Source organism: Callospermophilus lateralis, chromosome 13 (genome assembly GCF_048772815.1).
Source record: "Callospermophilus lateralis isolate mCalLat2 chromosome 13, mCalLat2.hap1, whole genome shotgun sequence".
Lineage (NCBI taxonomy): Eukaryota > Metazoa > Chordata > Mammalia > Rodentia > Sciuridae > Callospermophilus > Callospermophilus lateralis.
In genome coordinates, this window is record NC_135317.1 from 71,773,157 (window position 1) to 71,788,454 (window position 15,298).

Consider the following 15,298-nt stretch of genomic DNA (forward strand, 5'->3'; position numbering starts at 1 on the left):
CCCCTTTCCCCTGGTTGGTCCTAGGCTTTGGCAGTTTGACATGCAGCTCTTAGCTGTAGGGTCACCTTCATGGGTTGTAATAACCATCTGTTGATGCAACCTCAACAACCGTAGGGAAAATGGGAACTTCTGTGTCAAGGAAATGGAAAATGAAACCCGTCTCAGGAGTGCTCAGGTGGTCAGTTTGCTGTGCAGTAGCTTTAGGTCACCCAATGTGATGTTCTGTCCCACCTTGAGTTTCAGAGGGGGACCCAGGCACAAATTCTCCTCTCTTCTCTTTCCCCTCTTTCCTTCTACTTGTGTGGAAGGAGGAAGGATCTAGAAATAGGTCAGTACATTACATTTAGAAAGTAAAAGGGGATAGTTTTCAAGTGAAGGAGGACACCAAACATTGAGAAGACAGGGAAACCCAAAGAGGAACAATTGCTTGTACCCACATCTATATTTACTGAAGGCATCGTTGTATATCACATGGTAGAATTATAATATATGAGAACAATAATGGGACTGCTGGCTCATTGGTTAAAGATCTTATTATATACTTATATACTTATCGTCCTAAGGCAGATAAATCACAGAAATGGTCTGATTTTAGCACTTAATGGAAGAAAAAGGAGATCCTGTAATATAAAGATTAAAATCATAAATTCTGAAGTCAAATGGACCCAGTTTCAACTCTATCCTGATTTAACTGCCTATTCTGTATCCTTAGAGACTCAGTTTCCCCTTAAGTAAAATGATGAAATCTCTGCTATTTTGCTCACCAAAGTAATACCATCTCATAAAAATTGTTGTAAAGGTTAAAAAATCTAAATATTGAATTAATATATTAGTACAGTACTAAATACAGAGTAAATATCAATAAATGGTACCTGTTCTCAGGAATGCCTGAAATATTACCTGGATGAAATACTTCAGTTCTTACTTCACCAAAAGCCACAATTCTCAAGTTATCTCTTCTTACACTCTTGGCCATATCTCTAAAGAACACACATTTCTGCTATTTCTCTATTTGTCATTTTAGATATCACCTGTGGACTTCTGTTAGTTTAATTGAGGCTTTAGCTCACTTAATCTTACTCCCTTTCCTCTCCTGCTAATAGAATTATATTACTCTCTTATTATCTCTGCAGCTTTAGTAAATATTTATATCTTTCTTTTTATCTTAAAAAATATCTAGGCACCATCTCATGATTGTTCTCTTTTCTTTCTTTAAACTTTTATCATCTGTATTTTTACCATGTTAGGCTGATGAGATTACGTTCATTACTTATGATAATTCAATGACCTATGCTATGACTATGTGTTGGTTTTAAAAAATTCCAACAATGATGTGACAGTGTGATTTGGTTTCTCTTCTTGTATGCTTTTTGTTTTCCTTCATGTTTTATATTGTTTTATATTTCTTTTCCTGTCATTGGCAACCCCCACCCCACTGTACACCCCAAATGCACACCATTATTGCCTTTTTACATTGTTCCAAATTATCAGGAGCATCATCATATACTAGCCTACTTTACACCTCCATAACTCTCTTTTGAAGCTTCTCTTCTCTGAACTACGTATATTAAATACTTTCTATTATCTTCCTTCTCTACTTTGACATTTGAAGCCACTTTTTTTCCAGTTCCTGTGAGTCTTATTTCTTGAAAAAAAAAAAAAAAACAACAAAACACTTTCTCATTTTGCTGGTACACATCCTCAAGTAACTTTCTAAGAAAGAATGTGTGGAAAATAAATTCTCCAAATATTTGCATATCTGAAAATATCTTTATTCTACCTTTATATTTGGTTGTTTTAATTTATTTAAAAGAATATTTCCTGAATTTTTTCCCTCTCTCTCTTTCTTTCTCTCTCTCTTTTTTTGCTATTCATGTTAGGGTTCCTCTTGCTTATCATATTGAATAAATTTTTAGGTCTTATTTTTTCCCTATATGTCTTGTCTCTTTCTGACCTACTTTTGGCTAGACTTTAGGTTTTAACATTTATGTTGAATTTTAAATTTCTACTTATTTTTAATTTATGAGAGCCCTTTATTCTGTAAGGGCTCTTTCCCTCCCATTGTTTTTTTTTTTTTTTTTTTGTGGATGTAATACTGCTAGAATCTCTCAAGGAGACCAATTAGGGATGCTGGTCTTTAAAGTTCTTTTTCCTCTGTTACTCCTGCTTCTTTCACAGTGATTTATGTTGGCTCGTATTTTATCATATTCTCATTTTTATGTTTTTTAAAGATCTTTGTAATCCGTTTACTTTTATTTTACTGGGGTCTATGATAGAAAGACAATAAACACATCTAGAAATAGGTCAGTACACAACATTTTAGGAAGTCAAAGGTGAATAGTTTTCAAGTGAAGGAAAAGACAAAACATGGAGAAGATAGTCAGGAAAACCCAGAGAGGAACAATTGCTTCTACCCACATCTATATCTCCTGTGATCAAACAGTTACTTGTAACTGGCTGTTTTTCCCTCTTACACATAGATAATATCAGTGGAGAATTAGCCATGAAAAAGTTCGCTCAGTTTCCCCTCCTATGTGTGGGTGTTCTGAGGGAATTTAATCACTATATTAGGAGTCCAAAAAAAAAAAAAGATGGTTAAACTGACTAGAATTCATTTGCACTCAGGGATCATTTGGTGAATTTTGTATTTCTTTTTAAGGCTTAGTTGTTCGTTTCAGGAAATGTGAGTTACTCGGGGAGAGAATACCAACATAAAGATTCTTCTGCCTCCATCATAAACTGGAAGCTTTGAACGTTCCAGACTCTTCCCAGCCTGGAGAAGCCCACCTCCCGCCATCTTCCTACCTGTGCTCTCATCTGAAATGTTTGAATGAATCTTACTGTCCTCGTAGGCTAGAGCAAGTTCAAATGTTGTCTGTTCTTATAAAAAGTCCTTTGCCTCCCTCAGAGTTAGTCGTTTTCTGGCCCGTTTCTTTAGTTCGATGTGCACATGTCTTTTTGTCCTGTGAAGTTCCTGGAGTGCAGAGATCATGTCTTATCAATCTGTAAAAACCTAGGGTCTTGCATTATACTGGGTTTCTAGTGGGTACTCCAGAAGTGTTTACGTATATATGGATCAGATAGTGGAAAGGGCTGGTTATAGATTTCCATTAAAGTTGTATTATAAAAATAGTAGGTTTACAGACTCACTCCTTGAAGTTGTATTTTATGTTCCTTTTACCGAGGTCAAGAATGGACTACTCTCAAGAACATACCACTGTATTTAGTTTCTCCTCCTCCCTGTCCCTTCCCTGCAAGGTCCTGGCTCATATGTCCTTTTGGTTCCTCTCACTCCTTGTCTTCTTCACTAGTAGGAAAAAAAGTCTTCTATCTCCTCTGCTGATTATGTGAAGGGTAATCATTTTTTAAACCTGACTAATGAGGAAATAAATTCATCTATGAAGGGTGGAGAAGCCTGTTTGACCCAGACATGGTCACCTCCCAAGATAGACAGGGATGGTTACCCATATTGTGAAAAAATTATAAATGCTGTCCTTGAACAAAATTAGCCACTCCATCACAATACCAGACCTTGAATTATGCTACAGAGCTATAGTAACAAAATGGCACAGTATTGGCACCAAAATAGGCATGAAGACCAATGGTACAGATAGAAGACACAGTTACCTCGTACTAGACAAAGGCACCAAAAAAATACATTGAGAAAAGACAGCCTCTTCAACAAGTGGTGCTGGGAGAACTGGAAATCCATATATAGCAAAATAAAATTAACCTCCCATTTATCATCCTGCATACAAGTCAACTCAAAGTGGATCAAGGATGTAGGTATTAGATGAGAGACCATGCACCTACTAGAAGAAAAAGTAGGCTCAACTGTCCATTATGTCTGTTTTGGAACCTAAAGCGCAAGAAGTGATATCAAGCTGGGCATGGTGGTACACATCTGTAATCCCAGTGACTTAGGAGGCTGAGGCAGGAGGATCATGAGTTCAAAGCCAGTCTCAGCAAAAATTGAGGCACTGAGCAACTCAGTGAGACCCTGTCTCTAAGTAAAATACAAAATGGGGCTGGGATGTGGCTCAGTGGTCAAGTGCTCCTGAGTTCAATCACTGGTGCTCCCCACCCCCACAAAAGAAAAGAAGTAAAATCAAGAATCAATAAATGGGATGGTATCAAACTAAAACGCTTCTTCACAGCAAAGAAAACAATCAAGAATGTGAAGAGAGAGCCTACAGAATGGGAGAAGATCTGTACCACCTGCACCTCAGATAGAGAACAAATCTCCAGAATATATAAAGAACTCAAAAAACTTAACACCCCAAACTACAAATAACCCTATCAATAAATGGGCTAAGGAACTGAAACAGATATTTCACATAAGAATAAATATGATCGGTCAACAAATATATGAAAAATATTTAACATGTCTAGGAATTAGAGAAATGCAAATCAAAACTACACTGAGATTTCATTTCATTCCCACCAGAATGGAAATTATCAAGAATACAAGTAACAATAAATGTTAGCGAGGATGTGGGAAATATGTACACTCATACATTGTGGGTAGGATTGCAAACTGGTGCAACCACTATGGAAAGAAGAATGGAGATTCCTCAGAAAACATGGGATGGAACCACCATTTGACCCAGCTCTTCCACTCCTTGGTTTATACCCAAAGGATTTAAAATCAGCATACTACGGTGAATCAGCTACAGCAATGTTTATAGCAGCTTACTTCACAATAGCTAAGCTATTGAACCAACCAAGGTGCCCTTCAACAGATGAATGGATAAAGAAAATGTGACATATATACACAATGGAATATTACTCAGCCATAAAAAGAATGGAATTATGACTTTTGCCAGTAAATGGATAGAACTGAAGACTATTAGGCTAAGTGAAATAAGCCAACCCCCCCCAAAACCAAATGCTGAACATCCTCTCTGATATGTAGATGCTAACACACAATAAGGGCGGAGGAGGGAAGAATAGAAGTTCATTGGATTAGATAAAGGTGAATGAAGGGAAGGGAAGGGGAATGGGAATAGGAAAGACAGAATGAATCAGATATAACTTTCCTATGTTCATATATGAATACATGACCACTGTAACTTCACATCATGTACAACCACAAGAATGGGAAGTTATATATACTCCATATATATATAATATGTCAAAATACATTCTACTGTCAAGCATATCAAAAAAGAACAAATATAAAAATTGGCCTCTCAATTGGAATAGGGACCATTATTTAACTCTACATAGTGAACACACACACACACACACACACACACACACACACACACACACCCCAATATGTACACTCTCCAATTATAACAAAAAAGAGTATGTATGTATTTCTTTCTGGGAGGTAGGTGGTATTCTGTGGAGAGGAGGGAGCCAAGCTAAAACAGTGATTGCAAGTAAGTTTCAGGTGTTATTTGCTTAATTTAAATTCTTGAAAAGAATGGTTGATTTTCTGAGCATAAAAAAAATTGAATACTTTTGGTCTTCAAAAATGTCAGAAGTAATGAGAACATACAAAGCCTGCCAGCTAGGTCTGTCCTACTTAATTGTCCCATCACCCACACCATGTGGAACACCCATGAAAACTTAAATTGAGCAACAAATATGACATTATGGTAACTTTGAAATAATTATGATGTTTGCAGAACTGAAAACTTGGGACTTACCATCCTAAGTGAGTGGCAGGCTGGTGCTCTGTGAAAAAAGCATCAATGTCCAGCTTAGTGACCACAAAATTTCAAAATCAGTGAGAAGGAATTATGGTATGAGCTTCTTGGTCTCCCTCTACAAAGTGGTCACATGAGGGAGGTCTGAATACACTTCCCCACAGTGGGGAGGTTCCTTTACAGTGTGTGTGTGTGTGTGTTCCTGGAGGTAGTGCTCAGTAGCCTTCCTCTGCCTCCTAAATGCTTGTCATGGTCAATACAGCCAATTTGTACCTTTTGGCCAAAAGACTCACAGGGCTAAGATGCTGGACAGAGCCCAGAAGAAACTTTTGGGTTTTCTTCTGCTCTGTATTATTGGTATGCTTTCACTTGGATGAAAAATTAGGACTTGAGTATGTATCATAGGAATCTGCTGGATTTCTGCAGGGCTCATCGGTCGGTTGGTTAAGTATGCTTCCTTTACTAAGCTGTTCCTGGAGTACAGTAATCTTAGTTAGCATTTGCATCCAAAAGAATCAGTTCTAAAGCGTTGTTCTTTCATATCATAAGGCCATATTACTGTTCAAGAGACTATTTTTTAAAGGGAAGTAGAAATACCTGGATTGGTTGACATTATTTATATCCTTATTGAATCTCAGCTAATATCTTGCCTCACATGCCCTTTTCTTTTTTTCTTTCCTTTTATTTTAACAGATACTAATTTTGTGTTGGGGAATGCCCAGATAGTGGACTGGCCTATCGTGTACAGCAATGATGGATTTTGCAAGCTGTCTGGTTACCACAGGGCAGAAGTGATGCAAAAAAGCAGTACCTGCAGGTATTTATGTTTGGACTTTGTTTTGGTGAATAATCTATCATGGTGTCTTTTGGAAAGAGAAAATGGCTTTCTCAGTTTTGGAATTACCTTCACCTCATTTAGTTTTTTTTTTTTTTAATTTTTTTAGTTGTAGATGTATACATCTACAACTAAAAGAAATAAAACACCTTTATTTTATTTATTTTTATGTGACGCTGAGGATCAAACCCAGTGCCTCACACTTGCTAGGCAAGCACTCTACCACTGAGCCACAACCCCAGCAGCTCTCATTCCATTTTTATTGAGGAATTTTTATTGCAGTATGTTCTCTCATTCATGAATGTGCTAGGAAAATCAAAGAGTATGTTCAGCATGGTCCCTACAACTGACAAATTTGCCGTCACTCAGTAAGATGGGGAGAAACTTAGAAAAGCTCAGAAAAACCATTTTATCTATTAAAAATGTGAACTCAAAAGCTTATGAAGTTTCATATTGAATAAATGTGAAAGACTATCAAATAAAATTAAATGAAAATGAAAAGAAAATTTAGATGATTGAATTAATGTTTAAGAATTTATGAACGTTTTAGAGAAGAATAATTTATAATTTGGAGACAAAAGCCTTTTCAATAGAGTTTTTTTTTCTTAGCTCAAATTCTTTGTTTCAGAAAAAGAGAAGAGAACCAATATTTTGTGCCTTTGTAATTTGTACTGTTAGATCGCTCTTAGCAAATTGTGCTAACAGCAAATCTTGTGTATTTGAGCACTACCTTTGGGCCTGGGCATTGAGAAAGCTCTTTCAAAGCATTTTCAAGGTGTTGAGCTGGGCATGGAGCCTGGATCCTGCCAGACATTCCTCTGCTGAGCCCTGGCAAGGTCTTGCTTGGTACAGCATGGCCTCTGGCTCCTCTTCTTCTCCTTCTTCAGCCTTTTCTCATCAGCGGTGTTTGCATGAAGTGGAATCATTTTTCCAAACCTGCCAAATTAAGAAATAAACTCATCATCAATGGAGGATGGTAAAGCCTGCCTGGTCAGACATACTTGTCTGTTCTCAGAAGTTACATTTTCATATATTAAATCAGACAAATAACAAGTTTGGTGAAAACATTAAATGTTTGGAAACATTTTAATTTTCTTAAATTTTATACTGTGAAGACTGAGCAATGGAAAATTTAAGATTTTTTCCCTACTGTTCAGAGGTTTAGAAATTATGACTCTAACTGCAATAGAATGCTGTTATATTCTTTCTGTGATGGTTTCCTCTTAAGTACCTGTATATCTGTGTATCTTCATCTTCATTGCATCTGTACTTCATGTATATAATCAATAAATTGAGAAGATTACCCTCATTTTTTTTTGGTATAACTTGAACAGCTTTTTCTTACCTTTCTTTCTTCTTATTGGGTATAAACACTTTCAAAAAATCAAATAAAATATCTTGCTAATTTAGCAAACTTTTATGCACAATTCAAAACAACTTATTTAATTACCTGGCTGGTCCCTTCTATAGGAATAAATAAACCTCTGTTATGTGCTAGCTATATTCCTAATAGCTCAGGAACCTCTTTGGCTTATTTCCTATATTGTAGATATTTGCAATCTAATGTTCAGGTAAGGGAAACTTACATCTACCCTGCTTGAAAGAGTACCTAAGACTAGTAAAAACTGGGTGTAATTACAGCACTTCATCTATATGAAGACTCAATTTTGCAATGATTTATGTTACTTTGGGAAGGAAATTGCTAGCATATAAACCATCATTTCACTTAAATGATGGTCACATATCTAGAAAATTAACTCAGAAAGAGAAAATCTCTTGTTCTCAGGTAGGGATAATTTAGTGTTGATCTATTCTTCTTTTAAAAGACAGTTTAACAAAGTCAGTATTCTCTTTTCCTGGTTTGTAGGTAAAGAGGACAACTTAAAAACAGAGACCTATATATGCAACAAAATGAAATTAAACTCCTATCTCTCACCATGCACAAAACTCAACTTAAAATGGATCAAGGACCTAGGAATAAAACCAAAGACCCTGTGCCTAGTAGAAGAAAAAGTAGACCCTAATCTCCATCATGTGGGATTAGGCCCCAACTTTCTTAATAAGACTTCTATAGCGTAAGAATTAAAATCAGGAATCAATAAATGGGAGATGGATTCAAACTAAAAAGTTTCCTCTCAGCAAAAGAAACAATATGTGAGGTGAACAGAGAGCCTTACATCTTGGGAGCAAATCTTTAACCCTCACATATCAGATAGAGCACTAATCTCTTGGGTATATAAAGAACTCAAAAAGCTAAGCACCAAAAAAAAATATAATAATAATAATAACCCAATAAATAAATGGGCCAAAGACCTGAACAGACACTTCTCAGAACATGATATACAATCAATCAACAAATATACAAAAAAAAGTTCATCATTGCTAGCAATTAGAGAAATGCAAATCAAAACCACTCTAAGATTTCATCTCACTCCAGTCAGAATGGCAGCTCTTAAGAAGACAAACAACAATAAGTGTTGGAGAGAATGTGGGGAAAAAGGTTCACTCATACATTGCTAGTGGGACTGCAAATGGGTGCAGCCAATATGGAAAGCAGTATGGAGATTTCTTGGAAAATTGGGAATGGAACCACCATTTGACCCAGCTATCCCTCTTCTTGGTCTTAATCACTAAGTCTTTTTGATCGAACAAATGTTTTGGCATACACATGTGCATCACAGTGCCTAGCACAGAGCTGGGGTACAGAACAGATATTTAACATGTGCTCATAGAATAATAAATATCTGTTGATTTGTTAACTTGAGCTCTTTGGTTGATTTGCAGTTTTATGTACGGGGAGCTGACTGATAAAGACACAATTGAAAAGGTGCGGCAAACCTTTGAGAACTATGAGATGAATTCCTTTGAAATTCTGATGTACAAGAAGAACAGTGAGTATTTAAACCATTCTCAATCAGACCTTTATGTGCTTGAAATAGCAAAATCTCTCCTTCTCCTCTATTACTGTCTTGGTTTTTCTTCTTTCCCATCAAGTGAATGCAATTACTTGAAGCCATTGTATATATTGGGATAAATATATGATTGATCAGTTACACTTCTCCTCACAGGAACATTTGATGAAGTTCTTGTCATTAACCTGTTAAGACTTCTTCATCTATTTTGCTGACAAGAGTTAGTGTTCTACCTATGAGTTCCCTTATGATGAGATGCTGGCTTAAGGCTCTTGTCGACTAAGCTTCTTAAAGCGGGAGGGACATGGTAGGACAGAAACTGTTCAATTTATCTTTGTTTCTATCTTCCACAGTGCCTGTAGAGCAGTAAAAACTTCACTAGATGCCCAATCAAGTTTCTGAATAAAATTTTGTTCTTCTCATGGCCTTAGGAGATAGGTATTAATAATAATCCATTATTTATTTGTGTTTGTTTTGGTTACTATTATTTCATCAAGTGTATTAATGAGATTTCTAGGTCAATAGCCACTTACAAGTATGAAACTTGCTTTTCTCTTAAGAAATTTCTTGTCAAGAGAGATTAGCTATGTTAATTTGCATGGAAATGAACACATGGTCCTAGCAGGCCTTCAGAGATGTTAAATAGTGCTTTGTTTCTGTTTTAAAACACGATTTTGTTTGTAAAGAGTCCTGTTTTTATATGTAGGGTTGACTGGTAGGTTTTTTGATTCAGTAGAACATTCCAGAATGACCCAGATGGGCACAAGGATAGGTATTTATTTGGTGGTGTATTCAGATCTCACTCTGGAAAGCAAAGGGCACATGTTGTTTTTATCTGGAAGGAGCTGGGACTCCTTTGTTCTGTCTAGACTGTTGGAGCAATGGAGAGGATTGTTTGCTTGGTGGCCTGTGCAGATATTGATCTGAAAAATGAACCATGGCCTTCAATAAATTCAAGGGGTCTGTTCCCACAGCTTTCATTCTGCTCTAGCTTTCTCCCCCAGCCAGTAGATCTTGTTTCTGTCCCACTTTTAGCTATAACAGGAAAGAGGGGAAAGATGGGGAGGGGCTTCATGCCAGTCTTTCCCCTTGGGTGAGCACAGCTCAAGTAGTAGCTCTCACTAGGAGCATTTTGTAGCAGCCTTCTCATGGGCAGGTGTGGTCTGCATGTGTGTCCTGAGCTGAATAAGCTGGTGGTTTTCTACACTGCAGCTCCATGTACTGGACAGTAGGACTTTCTCCACGACACAGAACACTGACTGGGTAGGTGTATCACATAAAGAATACCTTGCATGTACATTTTACTTGAGAGTTCTTGAGCTTTATTAAACGATGCATTCTAACTATAACTCACCCAGATTCTAACTATATGTATTTGGTACAAAAAGAGAGAGGGAAATATAGCTTAAATTGCATTAGTGGGCTGGGGTTGTGGCTCAGTGGTAGAGTGCTTGCCTAGCACACGTAAGGCCCTGGGTTTGATCCTCAGCACCATTGTGTTCACCTACAACTAATAAATAAATAAATATTAAAAAAATAAATTGCATTAGTGATTTTACTTGCCATTCCTTGTGGTGAGTATGAGTAAGAGATGGGAAAAGGGAACCTTCCATACTCCATCTGTCCTTGGAGCTGAAGACCCTGTATGATGAGTGTCTTACTGTGCTGAAAATGAGTGTGAAATTGAAAGTTCTGTATTTCATGTAGACATGAACTATCTATGTAAGCCAGCTAGTTCATGAACTATCCACATAAGCCAATTAGTTCAACTTATGGGCTACTGAAGAGTCGACATCTCTCCTCTCCCTGGAGGCTGTGGTAGGTTTATTGAATGGTAAGTGACGATCTCCAAAGTGGCACATTGACCTGGGCATAGGACTCTATGGATATTAAGATGTTTTAAGAGTAATTATGGTTATACTCATTTTTAAAATATAGCCTTTAATTTTAGAAATTAAACTTTATGTAAGGTATGACTTGACCCTATTTTAACATTATTGATTCTCTAAGCCCTGTAAAGTAGGCATGGTGAAAGTTAAATTTTTCATCCGAGGTCATGTAGTGCCAGGGCCTGACGTTTAGTGTTCACTCTGTGGCCTTTCTTCCCAGTTTAATTGTGGGCACAAGGCAGGCCACCACATATAGTTATAAAGGCTACACCCTGCCTAGGGACCAACAAGAAATCAGCTTGTCATTTGCTTGCTGAGTCTTCTACATGCCCTGGTCTGAAACTGCATCTATGGTAGTAGGAAGGAGTTTCTCTGTGTGATTTACACAGAGACATCTAATGTGCCAGCAGAGGTTCCATACAAGGTTAACCCTGTACATAACGCCTTGGGCAAGAAATTGAGGAAATGAGACATGAAAATAAGGGAATGATTTCTTTCTAGGAATCTGATCATTATCCCCCAACCCCCTCCAAGTCTCACCCTCTCCTGAGGAATTTAGAAACTTTACATTATTTGTTAAGCCTGGGAGTTATACAGTTGCATGGGACTCTTGTTTCTTTCAACAGCTTTTTATTGACCAGCTACATCAGATACTGGCCTTGCTGCTAGGGATATAGGTAAGAAAAGAGATGCAATGTCTGCTCTTGCAGCATATGTAGGGGTGGTGGCAGTGTCCACAACACAGAGCCATAAATATTTTGATAGAGACACTACGTAGGTGAGTCCCTTAACCCTAACTTAGGAGGTCAGGGAAGGAAGTCTTCTTAGAAGACATGAAATCCTTGCAGAAATTAAAGGGAAGATGGGAGTTGGGCAAAGAACAGGGCAAGGAACATCCCTGGCTATGAAATGCATGTGTAGAGGGCAGCAGGGGAGAGAAGGAGACTGAGGGCTCCAGAGTTGCAGAGCAATGCTTCTCAGACTTGACCTACACAGGGACTCACCTGTGAATACAAATGCAAATGTCTGTGCAGCGAGTCTGAAGGAGGGTCTGAGGTTCTGCTCCCAGGCGATGCTGATGCTACCAGTCTACAATCACAGTCTTGTTGAGCCAGGACAGAAACAACTCCAGTGAAGACTGACTTCCTTGACTACTTGATGTGTACCTTTCGTGACTCTCTCTCTTGTGTCTAGTGCGGTGCCTGACACTTAGAAAGTCCTCCATCAAAATTCATGGAGTAAATAAATACATACATAAGTGAGGGGAAACTAGTGATATCTAAGAAGTTAGGAAGGGTCAAGTTACTGATTTTAGAATCTGTTTCAAGAGCAGTAGTGATGGGCAAGATGGTAGGGGTGCGAGGTTTCAAGGGGTCATGAGATTTTATTTTAGAAAGATGGCGCCAGTTAGATGGTAGGATTAGACTGGAGCTAGAAGAGTCATTAGGAGTTGCCTGGTGACAAGATGACTGTGGCCAAGTCAGTGGAAGAGACATGAAGCGGAGAGATGTCCCAGGGGGACAATGAGAAGAGATGGGGAGTAGGGACTTTTTGGTGGTTCCCAGTGCCTGGCTCTTCCCTCGTTGCTGAGCCCCAGGCAGACGCCAGGAAGTGGGAACCCAGGACTTCCAATTAGGAAACCATCTTCTGGCCTGAAGCAAATCATGGTGCTATCTAGTGACCAGCTTGAAGGCAACTGTGAATGTTGAGTGAGTTTGAAAGGAACCCAAGAGTTACCAAGAATCAGAGGAATGGAAAAAAAAAATTACATGATTTAAAGTGAGGGCACTGAGCCAAGGACTGAGCAGAGGGTAGGCCTGCTGGCCCAACACCACTACCAGAGGAGGAGCGAAGGGGAATAGGAATGGGTCCTCAGAGGGGAGGAGGGGCTTGTGTTTCCCTTCACCTCTGCTTTCAAACTGCTAGTTTCAATACATTGAACTTTCAGCCCTTTAAAGCAGCATTGATTCCCATGAGGAAAAAGTCTGTATTGTTGAGACTTTCAGAAGTAAAATGTTTCCATCTAAAATAATGTTTATTTTGCTCTCTTTTTAAATTAATGCATTTGTATCATGGAGAAAAGAAAAGTACCCCAAAGAAAAGAACCCAAATGACTCAGAGAAATACTATTATACTATGAATTTCTTGATGTGTTTCCTGAGATTTGGACATGTATACACAATTAAAAATCATAAATTTTTGGCTGAGATTTGGACATGTATACACAATTAAAAATCATAGATTTATTTATCTTTTGTGGCAAAATATTTCCATTAAATTTCTTATAAAATAATTTAGAAAGAATTTTCTTATAGCTTCCTCTATTGCTGGACACTTATGAGGCTTTAAGTTTTCATTATTAAAAACAATGCTAGGCAGGTGTGGTGGGTCACACCTATAATCCCAGGAACTCAGAAGGCTGAGGCAGGAGGATCATGAGTCCAAAGCCAGCCTCCAGCAATTTAGTGAGGTCCTAAGCCATTCAGAGAGAACTTGTCTCAAAGTAGAAAATAAAAAGGGCTGGGGATATGCCTCAGTGGTTAAATACCCCTGGGTTCAGTCCCTGGTACCAAAAAACAAAAACAAAACAAAAAACAATGCTTAAGTAAATGCCAAAGGTATTTCATTGACATTGTGAAATAATTCCTAGAGGTTGAGAATTGCTGCATCAAAGACACAGGTTCCTGAGACATTTTATCAAGCAGCTGTCCATTTCCAAGTTCACATGCAGAATGGGTCTGGCTCACTGCACCTCACTGGTTTGAATAGTATAATTTTTAAATTAACAAATTGCCCACAGTTAACTCTTTTTGTTCAATAAGTTTTAATGCTAATGAGATTGGAATATTTTTTCTTCTTTCCAATCCATTTAAGATTACTTTTTAAAATGTTAATTGTTTAGATTCTTTGTCATATGTTCTATTTTAATACAAGTGACTTTCTTATGGGGTTTTTATAAGCTCTTAATAATTCGTTTTTATTCCCCTCCCCATTTTCATTCTTTAGTATTTTCAAGGACATTCTTTAGTATTTACAAAGGTCTTTTATTGATAAACATTGATGTTTGTCCAACATTTTGGGTGAGTTGGGAGTAGTGGCAAATGGTTTCATGATGTGGTGTGGAATGAGTATGTGGGAAAGTACTATGTATGTTGAAAGATGCATTATTTGATAGGTTCCTATCTATTGGTCAGTTGAAAACCCGTCATTTCTGTAAGTTACTTACCTCATATTCAGTAGGCTATATGACTTTCTTACACTGCTGCCAGAATCATTAATGAACTAATTCAGTGAATATTTATGGGATCACTCTTGTACCTGATAATTAGTTTTCTATTTTCTTTCTTTATTTTTTTTAGTTGTAAATGGGCACAATATTTTTATTTATTTATTTTTACTTGGTGCTGAGGATCAAACCCAGTGCCTCACCCGTGTGAGGTAAACACTCTGCCACTGAGCTACAGCCCTAGCTCAGGTATTCCATTTTCCAACAAGAAAATCAAGAAGTATCTGGCCTGATAAAGGCAGCATACCCTCTGGACAATACTCCCTGCATTCTATTCGCATGGCTGGAGGCCTGGCATTTGGGAGCTCTGGTCAGCTTCTCAGTAAGAGAAGCCCAGGGAAAGGCAGCTCACAGCAGTTCTGCTGAGCCAGTACTTACTGGAGAATCTTTTGGCCACCTGCTTATTGATCACCTTGGCACTGGGTTAGACCCTCTGGGCTTCGGAGATACAGACATGAGCAACTGCCTCTACCTTTGAGGAGATTGCAGACTAACTGTGGGGACAAATCTAATAGGTATAGCAATCATATTTGCCTATTTTCCTAGTGGCTTGTCTTTTATCTATTATGTAGGAGTCGTTTGTATAAAATGGATATTGGTCCAAAATCACACACATATTGAAAAATATTTTCCCCATTAACATTTTTTTCTTTTAACATTGTTTTTAAACAGAAGCTTTTTAATCACATAGAAGGTCAAAACTCTAATGGCAGTATTTT

The 15,298-nt window shown here is 37.8% G+C and overlaps 1 protein-coding gene across 2 annotated transcripts in view; it reads left to right on the forward strand.

The window, feature by feature from the left end:
* The window catches only part of Kcnh1 (potassium voltage-gated channel subfamily H member 1), a 353,609-nt gene that overhangs the window by 17,216 nt on the left and 321,095 nt on the right, over window positions 1-15,298 (forward strand). For both annotated transcript variants that reach the window (XM_076831643.1, XM_076831644.1), the window contains exons 2-3: window positions 6,351-6,474; window positions 9,277-9,383. In XM_076831643.1, coding sequence (XP_076687758.1) covers window positions 6,351-6,474; window positions 9,277-9,383 — 231 coding nt within the window. The remainder of the gene's footprint in view (window positions 1-6,350; window positions 6,475-9,276; window positions 9,384-15,298) is intronic.